The sequence below is a fragment of the Siniperca chuatsi genome, linkage group LG5 (assembly GCF_020085105.1).
Source record: "Siniperca chuatsi isolate FFG_IHB_CAS linkage group LG5, ASM2008510v1, whole genome shotgun sequence".
NCBI lineage: Eukaryota > Metazoa > Chordata > Actinopteri > Centrarchiformes > Sinipercidae > Siniperca > Siniperca chuatsi.
This window is the reverse complement of record NC_058046.1, coordinates 16,930,704-16,943,857: the sequence shown is the minus strand read 5'-3', so window position 1 is coordinate 16,943,857 and position 13,154 is coordinate 16,930,704. Positions and strand designations below refer to the sequence as shown.

The following is a 13,154-nucleotide window of genomic DNA, read 5'->3' as shown; positions in this document are numbered from 1 at the left end:
GAATCTTTTGATGTGATGTACAGTAATAATTTAGGACCACCAGGCTATCGTATCGATCTGTATCGTAGTTCTTTGACAATAAGCACCGACTAATGGCACAGCATGAAGGAGACTTGTGTGTATAAATGCTTTGGTGCTGTGAACATCTAATTTCATTTTCATTTCACAATTCATAGGGCTGTTTTAGATGGAGGCCCCTAGGTGGTCATAGAAACACTATTACAAAAGGACAAAAAGAGGCACTGAATTGTTCAGCTGAATTCAATCTTTCTTGTGGAAAAACAGAAAAATTACTATTAATATTACAGTTGAGTGTTGTGTAAAGTTATATATCAAATCTCTCCAATGACAGCACAGTGATTTGCAGATCAGAATTTACACAAGACATAAAGCAACAATGCATTGAATAATTACAATACTGTGCACCATAGTTTTGTTGCAAGGGAACCTCTATTGCCAAACTCAGTTTATGACACAAAATACAACAAGTGCCAATGCAGTTACATTTGTCAGCATGTCACAACTAAACGTCAAAACAAGAGATGGCACAGTTGAGTAACTGTTAGCAAATCATCATCACAAAGTGAGACGCAACAGCCACTAGCTGAAAACAGTTATGCCCTTTCACATTGTTCCTCACACTTCACTACACCTGCATCTGTTCTACCCCCAGCTTACACTTACTGCTCTTTATTACCAGTAAGTGAGCCATAAATTTTACAGTATCAGTAATTAACTCACATTTAACAGTTTATACTAACCATCAACTACAATCAAGTGACACTGTACGGTAGGGATCTCATAAGTATAAATCAAACAAAACAATTTAAATCCACAAAAACATGAGAATAAAGTGTATCTATAACTAAGACTGTGCCTGTGTCTTAATTCATTTGTGTCTGGCCCTGGCCTGGCTTTTCATGTCTCCTGTCCTGTGCTTTACCTGGATCCACGGCCATCTGTCATTTTCGGCAGCAGTCCAGGCATTGACCAGGCCCTTCTTGTTGAGGCGTGCAAAGTACGGGTACCACTTCTGCAAGCCAAAGAGAGCACGGTGGGTGGAAGAGGCTGTTATCTGTTGGTTGGAGATTATACCACCTTCCATGCCCAGTGGTCCAGAGCATTCTGAGTGAAGAGAGGGAGAAAGAGACAGATGAGTCTTTATGTAATTTCAGCACTCAAAAATATGTGAAATTCAGCCTTTGGAATGCATATAGATTTTTAAAAATACCACAAAGGCCACATTTTGTAATGTCAGTGATTTTGTCCTCAGAGACGGAAACCTCAGTCTCCTCTATTTGTACAGTATCAGACACAGCCGTTAAAACTGCAACTTTACTTCATTCTCTGTTGTTCTATTTTTGTGATGAACTCCTATTGAGACCTTGTCTTTGAGGTCATCATAGATTTGCCCACCCTGACTGCTGTCTCTCTGACTATAAATGTTCCTAATGTTCCATTATGGCAAAATCCTTCTGAGTCACAGCAGCCAACAAGAGGTCTCCTCTCTGCCTTCATGCTGTCCACAGGTTGCTCCTTCATCTCTTCCATCAGTAACAGAACACTCAGGCTTCCACCCAAGGAGCTGCGGCCACTTCTAGACCGCATCGTCCTCAAAGTCAACAAGCTTTGTAACAGCTTGAAACATCTACAGGCTGCTATATAAAAGTGGGGAGGCATGACCGCAATATCTTCAGAAAAAAAGCACTGTCCTTTCTTCTTTAAGCAGCTTGTTTTCCCTCTTAAACATAATTGGTATGTCCAGGCACATCAAGAGCATTTTAATAGACATACCTGTGGTGAAAGGGATTCTGGCAATGTTTATGCAATAGAGGATTTATTGTACTGCAAAACAAGTGCTTTGTGTTTCCATTTTTAAAAAAAAAAAGCCTATTGGGAAATCAAATAATAATAGAAAACACATGAGAAATGAAACAGAATGAAGAAACAGATGGAAAGAGGGCATGTATCCATACACTATATGTTAGATAAATATAAGACCTACTACAATATACAATATACATACAACTGAAAGTCTAAAAAAGTTGCCACTGCTCCCCAAATGAGATTTTCTTTATTGTTCATTTACACACAAAACATCAACTTTTCTATGAAAACACATCCGATTTTGTGAGATTCCACCAACTCAGGATGAATTGAACTAGGATGGGCTATGCATGCAAATTGTATAGTTTGCATTTAATTATAAAATAACTCTGCCTGTGGAAAGGCATCATAATTGAGGACTCAGGTGTGCCAAGAAAACAACCTAAACAGTTCAACTGGGGTTGAATTGTTGTTCCAAGCAGCTGTGGCCTGTTGCCATCAAAAGTGAATCAGATGTGATTGCAGGTCTTCAGAATCCTTCAGCCAGAATAAATTGTGTTACAGAGTTGCGTAAATGAGATTATCTCTCCATTGGATATTGTTCAAACCAAGTTGTAAAATGCTTCTTATTCACTTAAAAATAGCTTAGAAATTGGTTTCCCACGCTGTGCAATTTGAAGGACAGCAAAACAGCTGAGAGGTGACACAAAGTCGGTTTGAATTCTGCTAAACAGTCAGGATGCAAAGCCCCCCCTGCATCATTACATTTCTTGTAGCCCACAGTGACTCTTAACCATAAACAGCATCACAGCTGTACTGAAGATGTGCTGCATTAGTTGTGACAGATGCTTAAGTTTTAATTAGTCTTTAAGTTTAGCATGTAGGTGACATAAATGCAAGGAGTTCTAGCCAAGCATTTTTTGTTTTAAAATATCTTTCCTAATTAAACATGATTAGCAATTATATGAATGCTGTATAATTCAGCAGCTACCACCTTCTCAACTAGTACCTTTTTCACTGTAGGGAAAAGTGGCTTGACCACCTGAATCATACCTGAAATTGCAGTTTGGGACATTTAATTCTCTATCAGAGTAGAAAGTCATGAGGTTGAATATAAACCTCAAGTGTGTAGTGAAATTGAATTTATTTCCCACTGACTTTCTTATTGTGTAACAGCAGTAAACAAATAATGTGACAGAGCAGTAGTAAAGTAGTGTATGTCACTTTTATTTTACTCTTCAAATGTATTTTCTGAATGGAATGACGGTTTAGTATGATAGAAGAGAAAAGATTATTACTGTTGCTATATTTCATTTAACTGATACACAATTGCATCCAGTTTATGATGAAAATGATGAGGGAGGGATTCCTCCTACTCTGTTCTTGGTTCACTTTCTAGTGACAACAGGGATGAAAGTTATTAGAAAACAGAAGACACAGAATTTATTATACTTCTTTTTGTGAACAGTGGTGGATCTGATTAAAATTTACGCAACTCATTTGATTTCTCCCGTTAGTATATCTCTGGTCACAGATGATTAAATAGCGTTTAAGAACATGAAAACCACAAGTCTTGGGAAAGCTGAGGGAAATTGGAAATGTCCAAAAAGAATGAGAACATATCAAGTGCAGAGTTCAGCCAGAGGCACAGCTTGATCATGCTGGCTCAACTGTAAGTGTCCGTGTAAACCAGCCTTCAGGGGAAGCCTGGAGCAATGGTCACCAGAAGCCTGTGATGCCGTCTTCACTATTTAAGCAAAACACCTAAGCATTTCAAACCCAGCACTGACACACAGACAGACAAGGCACACACACATACAGTACCAGGAGACAATGAAACTGGCAGCGCTGAGTGCTGTGAGAAGACTTTCACCAAAGAAGAAAGCCATGAGTCAGAGAAGGAATGGAACAATGAAAACAACACGACTTATGCAGCTGCTAAAACAGTGGGGTTCTAGGCAACAGGGAGCTGAGGAGACAGAGAGTAATGTCTGAGGACAGTCCAGGGGGATTGACTGGAGGCAGGAAGTGAGCAAAGAGTATACAGTATATCTGTGTGTGTGTATGTGTGTGTGTGTGTATTGCTAGAAATGTGTTTATATATTCCATTACGGTAAATTACTCTTCACTAGTTCTTCCTTGTGTGTGACTCTTTGCCTCCAAACTGAAGGAGGATGGTGTAGGTGGATGCGGTAGCCTGCAGCTGAAGCTAAAAGAAACCTCTGATTTTCCGATATCTGATGGATAAACTTCATTCGGTCCTTTAAACAATTCTGAGAAAGTATAAACAGCTTCCATTTTGAGACATGGTGAACCAGTTTAAACATTTGCATTCTCAGCCTAATCCTTGTAATTCAGAGACAATGGATATCTGTATATTTTGGTGGCTTTCCCTCCTTAACACAATGAAAAAAGTTCCTTTCTGCCTTAGCCATGTAGGTTAGCACGTCAGCAAGATATCTTAAAATTCAAATCGTATGAACAGATGTCGGCAAAATTGGACATACACACTTTGGGCCAGGGAGCAATTGATTAGAATTGATTTCTCCCATTACATAAGTACTATGAGAATAAACAATCAATGTATATTTTAAATCCTAAGGGTATGTTTGCAGGCTCAGTAATCAATTCCACTCAGAGCTGAAGTGACAGGAACATGTCTTTAGGTGTTGCAGTAAGTTGAACAAGTGCCCCTTTGAAATGGCTGAATGCACTGTTTTTTTGTGCTTTTTTCTAACTCTAAGACTAAGGGTCTCTAGTCATGCTAACAGCACTGTAAGGCTGTACTTAAGCACAGCAGTGCTTCAAGCTAAATGCTAATGATAGCATGCTAACATGCACAAAATGGCAATGCTAACATGCTGATGTTAAACAGGTGTAATGTTTACTACGTTCACCATCGTGGTTAGGATTATTAGCATGTTAACATTTGCTAATTAGCACTAAACACAAAGTACAGCTCACAAAAGGAATTAGGATACAGTAAACTGTGTGGGGACCATCAATATCTATACAAAATTTTGAGCCAATCTATCTTGTAAATGTTGAGATGTTTCACAACATATGTGAAAACTTGGACCTGCTGGTGGCTGAGGAAAGTCAGGGGGTCACCAAAGTCATTAGGATTCATCCTCTGGGGACCGTGAATGTCTGCATAAGATTTCATAGCAATCCATCAAACAGCCGTTAGCATGGCTAAAAACATGTTTCAAACTGACCCACAGACAACAACATATTATCAATATATCATATTTCCCTCATATGAATAATCTGATCAACATAATTTGCTTTGTGCAATTAGGCATGTCCATAAATGGCAGTCTAGGGGGTGCTAATTGAGTTGATGGTGGTATCCTGACCAAATGTAAATAATGTAGAGGGTGCAGAATCAGATCCATACTAAGAGAAATACAACATTCTTTATGAATCCGGACTTTCAATTTGTTAGGGACCTGCACAATTTACACATGCTATTCTGGCACAAGGACCAAATGGCATATCACTCTGATTTAACTCCTGAAAGTGAAATGGAATCTATTTTTCCTCATTACGACCTGACGTTAGGGCTGAGGTGCAATGTTGCGTCAACACTGTACCCTATTTGTCTAGATGTTGTAACTCTTGGGCAGCTCTCTTGTAAACTATTCAATGTGTATGTTGTGGCAAGACACTGTTGCAAAGTTGCGGTCCTTCTCACCTTGCAGCAATGATGGGCCACTCGTAATGAGCTGCCTGCCAGTCGTCTGTCAGAGCAACAGAGCCAGCCAGCCCCCAGGCCTTGGCCTGCTGGCCCCTGAGCATACATCAGCTCTGCGACAGCATACATCACTAACACCACCACTACCGTGATGTGACAGCTGATCCATCTCCCACAAGCCCTACCTACAGCCTAAACAAATTAGAGCCCCACTGAAAATAATGCCAGCACACCAATACTAATGAGCATGCGGCGAAAAGGGGATGAGGAAAAGAATAATAAACACACAAAACAGACGTCAGCCATACACTAGAGGTTCAGGTGACACTGACTGGTGAGACTGACTGAAATGCACCTGTATGTATTATATGGAAGAGGGTGTGTCAGCATATGTATGTTCACACGTTCATGTGCAGTTATGCATTTAATAATGTGCAAGACAGCATCGATATTTAAATTTTAAAAAAAATACTATAATTAAATAAACAGGACCAAAAAAACAATACATGCTTTCATACAAATTATATCCTGGCCGATTTTTTTAACTGATACTGATATTTGAGAGTTTATAAATAATGATATATTAGCTGATGTTAATTTTCTTTTCACAACCCATGACATAAATAAACACTTTTGATAAGGTTCCTTTAAAACAATTTAACAATTACGACCAAGAAATGCACTGGGTAGGATATTTTATAGTTGAAAAAATTTTATTGTGACTACTCTCTGGGGAACAACTAGTGTTAGAACTTTGGGTGGTCTACAACATATTGAATAATTAGTACAACCAACCAAGAAATTTATTTACAACGTGTCACCACTCACGATCCTTCCTGTTGGACTGAGATGATATCGCTCAGTTCAAATTCTCAGCAAATTAGTTGGGAAGTAAAGGATATCATAACCAATAGCACTGATTGTCAAAACTTCAAAAAGGGCACCCACACAGCTTCTCAACATTATCAACATAAATTTTAAAGTAACCTGGCATATTGAAATATGTAAGCCAGTGGTTCTCCAATTGGGTACCTTAAGGAAAGCCAGGGGTGCCAAAAGATTTTTTTTATATACATTTTAATAACGTTTCACCACATAAAAAGTTTATATTATGTTTATAATGTATTATAATGGAAGAAATAAGCAATACACTTCAAAATCACCATATTAAATTGTTTAATATGGAGTTATGCCACAGCTACAGTAAGACCGGTGACAAAAGCTCATGGTTGCTGGTTGTCATAGTAATGCAACGTACTTTCCGGTAGGTGAGTATTATGGATAAATAGCAGTTAGAAATAGTGGCTGTCAGAACAAGTGATGGAAGAATTTGTCACAGTAAATAGAGCTGCAAGAAACGCTGAAACATCTCAGCAATCAACATGGTCTAAGACGGCCTAATGTAACCTGAGCCGGCTGAAAGAACTGAAATCTAAACTAAATGCAACAAACAAGACAATAAAAGCATTTACACTTTTTAGCAGCATTGTTTAGTGCAGTTTATTTGATACATGGCCACTGGGTTTTATTTGATGTTACAGGGGGAAAGTAAGCTAAACTTGGTGCACTTGAATCGGTTTAGCTTCTGCTCAAGGCAGATTCTTCTACAATCATCTTAGCCTTAAGATGCTTTTGGAAAATGGGGCCCTGAACAGTCATCACCTTTCCTCAGTATTGGATCTTTAACCGACCATTTCACCCATATTAGTGTCTGAAAGCGTGAATGTCTCTGGATGATCACAGAGGTAACGATCCCAAATTTCAGCAGAAAGGCTGAGGCAGCTTGTGCCAAGTGTTATCTCACTGTATTTTATGCCTTCTTGTATATTTTACTGGGATTTATGTTGGCAAGTGATGAATATAATTCTTCTTCTCACTTCTCGCTTTCCATTGGATCATGGGAATCAATATTGAAGACACTGTAATTATTTCAGTAAAATCGGATTATCACTGAACAGACAGGCAATGGTCAAAAGCTCACTGCTGCCTTCACAGAATATTCTCACGCTGACTTCTGGTATAACCAGAAAATGTACAGTTGCTTACTATGCAACAGCCAATGTGTGTGCAGGGCTTGCCCACACACACAGTGTGGGTTGAAGGAACAAGTCAGAGGAGATGACGAGTCCTTGCATAGAAGAATGTTCCAGGCATTCTACCTTTTTCTATGTATGCTATATTCATTGGGGACCTCACCAACTCTACTTCTTGTGATAAGGCTGCAACATATTCAACAAATAATGCATTTAAATAGTAAAGTCAAAATTTGGATTTAGATTCTAAAAGGGGCATTCCACCACTTTTACTCATTAAGATCAGTTTATTCATCACAAGTACTACTCAGCTTGTGAGAAAAAGTTGTCCTCTGGGGCTCTGGAGAAGCTTTGTCAAATCTAAATCAAAATAACTCAAATGATGTCATAATGGTGTAATCAGGGTGGGAAATGTAGGTTTCAACATTTTTGGAACTAGAACCATACTAGGGACTTAAAATCTGGATATCCTAGCCTTTGCTGCTACGATCTTGACCATTATTTTTTCAATCTGTCATCCACAAGTCCCCCAACTTTATGGGACTGCATTTCTAAATCAATGGAGTACCCCTTTAAGCCCCATGATCAATGTGTCAACTGACACTGAGACTGATGACAGTAATTTATCACATAAACCTAATAATATCATTCATATCATTTACGTTCAGAAATGTAGCTGTGGGTTTCGAAATTTTGATGGATATTAGATTTCGTTACTTAACATATTTGTTTTTGTAATGTTTTCGTTTATACATTTTGTAATAGATTAAGTTCCTGTTCCTGGTAATCCAGTCTGTCTATTTGTTTTTAATTTTTTTTTTACATAAAGCAACTAGGGATGTGTGCGATTAGGCGACTAGATTAAACGTTGCTACCCTTGCTTAGTTGGGTACCAGAAATAGTAGTCGGTTAAACTAATTATTAATATTTATTAATATACAACGCCGGTTAACTGTTGCACCTAAGATGTTATGCAGCCGCCCACCACTAGCTGGCAGGCGGCAGCCCCCCCTCTCCATACAATGCCTGGATGTAAACTAACGAGGTGGAAAGTGGGACACATATGACATCTTGTAAAACCACTGTTTGGCAGTATTTTGATCTAGAAAATGAAAATAAGGTTGTATGTAGGCTGTGTCAGAATAAACTGGTATATAACAACATTCAGCACAGGCATGTGGACGTTAACCTGCTAGCAGAGCAGGCTGCAGGTGCTAGCACTGCTCACGTTAACCACACATTATGGGTTGCTGTGGCTTAGTGGTAGAGCAGGTCATCCACCAATTGGAAGGTTGCCTTGGGAAAGACACTGAACACCAAATTGCTCCTAGAAGACTAGAAAGGCGCTATACAAGTACAGTCCATTTACTATTACCATTTACCCGGCAAACCAATGGACATCGTTTACCAACATTGTTTTGACTGTTTTCTGAGCGTTTCCTTACTTTTAGACTAGTCGACTGGCTAAATTTAAATTTCCCTTTAATCGACCAAACTCAAAGACTAGAATACAGCCATGGGTAAATGACAGTATTTGAAGCTGTAAAAGGAAATGCAGAAGAGCAGAACGCAGATGGAAGAAATCAGGTCTCCAGGTCCACTTTGTGTCTATGAAAGAGTTATTACTTCTTTATAACAGGATGGTGAAGGATGCAAGAATATGCCATTTCGCTGCACTTATTTCTGCCCATCAGCACAACCCCAGATTCCTATTTAAGACTGTGGATCAGTTAGTTAAACCCCAATGTGTTCAATTCTTGTGCTGCTGGACTTACATGCTGCCTTTGACACAATTGATCATGGCATTCTTTTAGATAGACTGAGGCACTGGGTGGGCATATCTGGCACTGCACTAGACTAGTTCTCATCTTATTTGTCCAATAGGAAATTCTGTGTTGCCATTAATAACTTCATGTCATGCTTTTCCCATATCAACTATGGTGTGCCTCAAGGTTTAATTCTGGGACCAATACTGTTCTTCTTATATATGCTCCCCTTGGGTGATATCATCCACAGACATGGTATTTCTTTTCATTGTTATGCGGATGACATACAGTTGTACCTCCCTGTCAAGCCCACTGACCTTTGTACGCTGAGTTCTCTGCAGGACTGCCTGTCTGACATAAAAAATTGGATGTCGATACATTTTCTTCAGCTCAACTCAAATAAAACTGAAATCCTTGTTATTGGGCCCCAACATATCACTAAACAAATACTGCCATCTACTGGCTACCTGTCACAACATATCAGCCCTGTTGCAAGAAATCTTGGTGTCCTGTTTGATAGCACTTTATGTTTTGAGCAACATATTACTAAGCTTGTCCAATAATGTTTTTATCACCTCAGAAATATTGCAAAAATATGATCTATTTAAAATTTTAGTGATGCAGAAACTGTTGTGCATGCTTTTATCGCCTCACATTATTATTGTTAACAGTCTGTTCACTTGTCTTAATCAAAAAACTTGAAACAACTGTACAGAACTCAGCTGCTAGGCTTTTAACCAGGACCAAGAGGTACAATCACATCACATCTGTTTTAACCTCTTTACATTGGCTCCCTGTTTGTTTTAGGATTGATTTAAAGATCTTATTGATTACTTTTAAGGCTCTTCATGGCCTGGCTCCAGATTATATTTTAGACCTTGCAATCCCTTATGAACTTATGAAAGTGGTTGGAGATCTTCGGGCAGGGGTCTTCTGTCTGGTCCTGAGTCCAGGATGAAAACTAAGGGGGACAAAGATTTTGCCATCGGGTCCCCGAGGCTCTGGAACAACTTGCCCGAAGAAATTAGGCTGTCTGTTTATTTTATTGTTTTTTTTAATGTATTTTATCATTCACTATGGTATTTTATTTCTCTCTCTGTGAAGCAATTTGTACATTGTTTTAATGATAAGTGCTCTATAAATAAAGTTTTATTATTATTATTTTATTATAAATTAGTCGTTATAAAAACCCTAAAAGCAACCTTGTCAGAAAACACACAGCTCAGTCCGAAAGTATTACATATGGTATGTTTGGCTTTAATCCAGCGCACTGGAGTTCAAATGAAACAAAAAAAAAAAACAAACAAACAAGGTTATAGTGCTGACTTTTAGCTTCAGGGGTGTTTGGGGTTGTTTACATCTATATTGGGTGAACAGTGTGGCACTTATTGCCCTTTTTACCCACGGGGGATATGTATAAAAATGGCTATAATTTCTACACAGTTCATCTGCTGTGGATGTAAACATCATCAAATTAAAGCTGTGAGGCAGCACTTTCATCTCATTGTATAATTTCAAATTTAATGTACTGTAGTACAGAGCCAAAACAAACCATCCTAATACTTATAGACAGTGCTGCAACTTTGAAAATAACAGGCTGAATTAATGGCTGTATACTATACTGAACAAATATTGAATTTATATGGGAAAATAGAAATGAGCATCATTATACAAATAATGGAGCTTAGCATATGTTCAATCAGCAAGACTAAATCTTTCTCCTCGAGTTTTTCACTCACTACACAAACCCATCTGTAATCAGTCAGGTTGTGCCTCTTTACTCCTCTGTATTTACACATTTTCCTTTGCCTTCTGTCATTCAGTTTATAAGATCAACTATAGCAACTCCCGAAGTTTCTCTCTTTCCGATGCAGACTTCTTCAAAATTCCTGACTGCAAAAGTCTAGTCTGTTGCTGAACAACTGTGCTGCACCTAAAATAGAAAATCTGATGAATTAATTTGTGAGTAGCATTGCAGGGGTGGCTCAGGGCTCCGAGTCCACTGATACATTAATCCTAATATGTTCCTAGACTGAGCAGACAAAATCCCCACAATTGCATAATAAACACATGAGCCCCTTTTGAGCTCTCTGGTGTCTTGCAAAAAGAAAGCTGCTTCTGATAAGACAGAAGCTCTCTCTCTTTCTACACAGCCACTGGGCAAAATAAATTAAATAAGGGCTCGCAAGTACAAAGTGGCTGGGAGTTCTCAGCATTCAAATGTTTAGATTTTTATTATTATTGTGCTTTAAGGTTTATTGTGTTTGTCTGAACATGCAGAATTTCAGCATTCTTTCTTGTTATTCATGCTTTCTATTAAACTAATATAAGGAAAATTTTGGATTTATTTTATGATGTTGCACGCATAAACTGAAATTCGCCCTGTCTATTTTTGGAAATGGCTAGCGGAGCACAATAATTTATTATTTCTTTAAAACTTATCTAAAGTCTTCCCATTCCACACAATGTTCTTGTTTTCAGTCTGTCAGGCATCATAAGTGTATCCTGAAATTCATCCAAAAAAACCTGAACTTCCAAGAGTTGTGTGAGATACAATATGGACTAAAATGAACACCTATCAAACAACAATTTCTTCTTTGTAAGATACATGAAGAGAAAACTTTCCCTATTTGCTTTTCCAGTGTTTTTTTTTTCCTATGTCAAATGTTGCAAACCCCTACTTTCCCCCTCTGTAGCTACTCTAATTTTACTGAAATATATAGCTGTTTACCAACATAACAATAATGGATACTATGAAACACATTCAAAAGCAAAGAAATGTCCTCAAGACTGAAACTTGTTTAACCTCTGAAAAGTTTTCATCAAAGGTCGATGCACTATCCACTGAAGCATGGTTAGATGTTCCTTATGGGAAGTACCAGCAAACGATTGATAAGTTTGCTTTACTAATATACTGTACTACCTGGCTAGTTTGCAAATAATACTACCTACTGCACAATTTCCTGCAGCATCAGGTGTGCTGTTAAATATAAATGGACAGTTGTAGTGTAGAGTTCAAAGACAAACATATCAAAAAGAAACATGAGGACTTACTGTATTGACAGTTCCTCCCCATGTACTCCCCTGGGCATTCGCAGGAATAGTTGGCAACCAGGTCTGTGCAAATGCCCCCATTCTTGCATGGGTCCCTTTCACATTCGTTAATATCTGGAAGAGCCAAGAAACAAAAAGAAGGTGCATTCATTTATTTGAAGCAGACATGTAGGCAATTAGAAAGACCTCATCCTCATTAGAATGCATTGGTAGGGAGCATATATTGAATTTTCTCTGTGTGTTACTTGATTCTGTCTGCCTATAGAAGCTCTCACCGGTTTCTTGAAACTAATAAATCAATAGCTCCTCGGAGACCATTAAAGCTAGAACACAGGCCCAAGTTTTGAAATGTTAAGAACAATTAACCTAGTGTACTTTCTTTGTATTTTAAATAATTATTATACTTTTCAGTGTACTTTTCAATGTGAGTGCTGTACACCTTGCTCAATTCTACAAAGCTACGTAAAGTAAGCATCAGTGTTTTCGTTTTAAAAACGATAACTACAGTTACTGGACTACAGTTACAACATTTCAACAGTTACAGCAGTTAAAATTCTGCTATGTATATACTGTTGCTGACTGGCCGGTTTCTATAAATGTCTGCCAATAGTCACATGGACCAGATGATGAATTAATGATAAAAATTAGAGACTTAAAACTGCAGTGGAGTTGCAGCCCTCTTTTGGGTGCTAAGCATTTGACAATGCAGTGTAATTCGACTGTTGAGCAAGGGGCCGCTCTGAGGCTTTGGCTAGTATAATGGAAGAAAATCAGCAA

General features: G+C 38.3%; 1 protein-coding gene across 5 annotated transcripts in view; it reads right to left on the bottom strand.

The window, feature by feature from the left end:
- LOC122876405 (EGF-like repeat and discoidin I-like domain-containing protein 3) overlaps nucleotides 1–13,154 on the bottom strand; it is a 117,749-nt gene that overhangs the window by 38,210 nt on the left and 66,385 nt on the right. For all 5 annotated transcript variants that reach the window (XM_044196711.1, XM_044196712.1, XM_044196714.1 and 2 more), the window contains 2 exons: nucleotides 12,378–12,491; nucleotides 944–1,125 (listed from right to left, as the gene is read on the bottom strand). In XM_044196711.1, coding sequence (XP_044052646.1) covers nucleotides 944–1,125; nucleotides 12,378–12,491 — 296 coding nt within the window. The remainder of the gene's footprint in view (nucleotides 1–943; nucleotides 1,126–12,377; nucleotides 12,492–13,154) is intronic.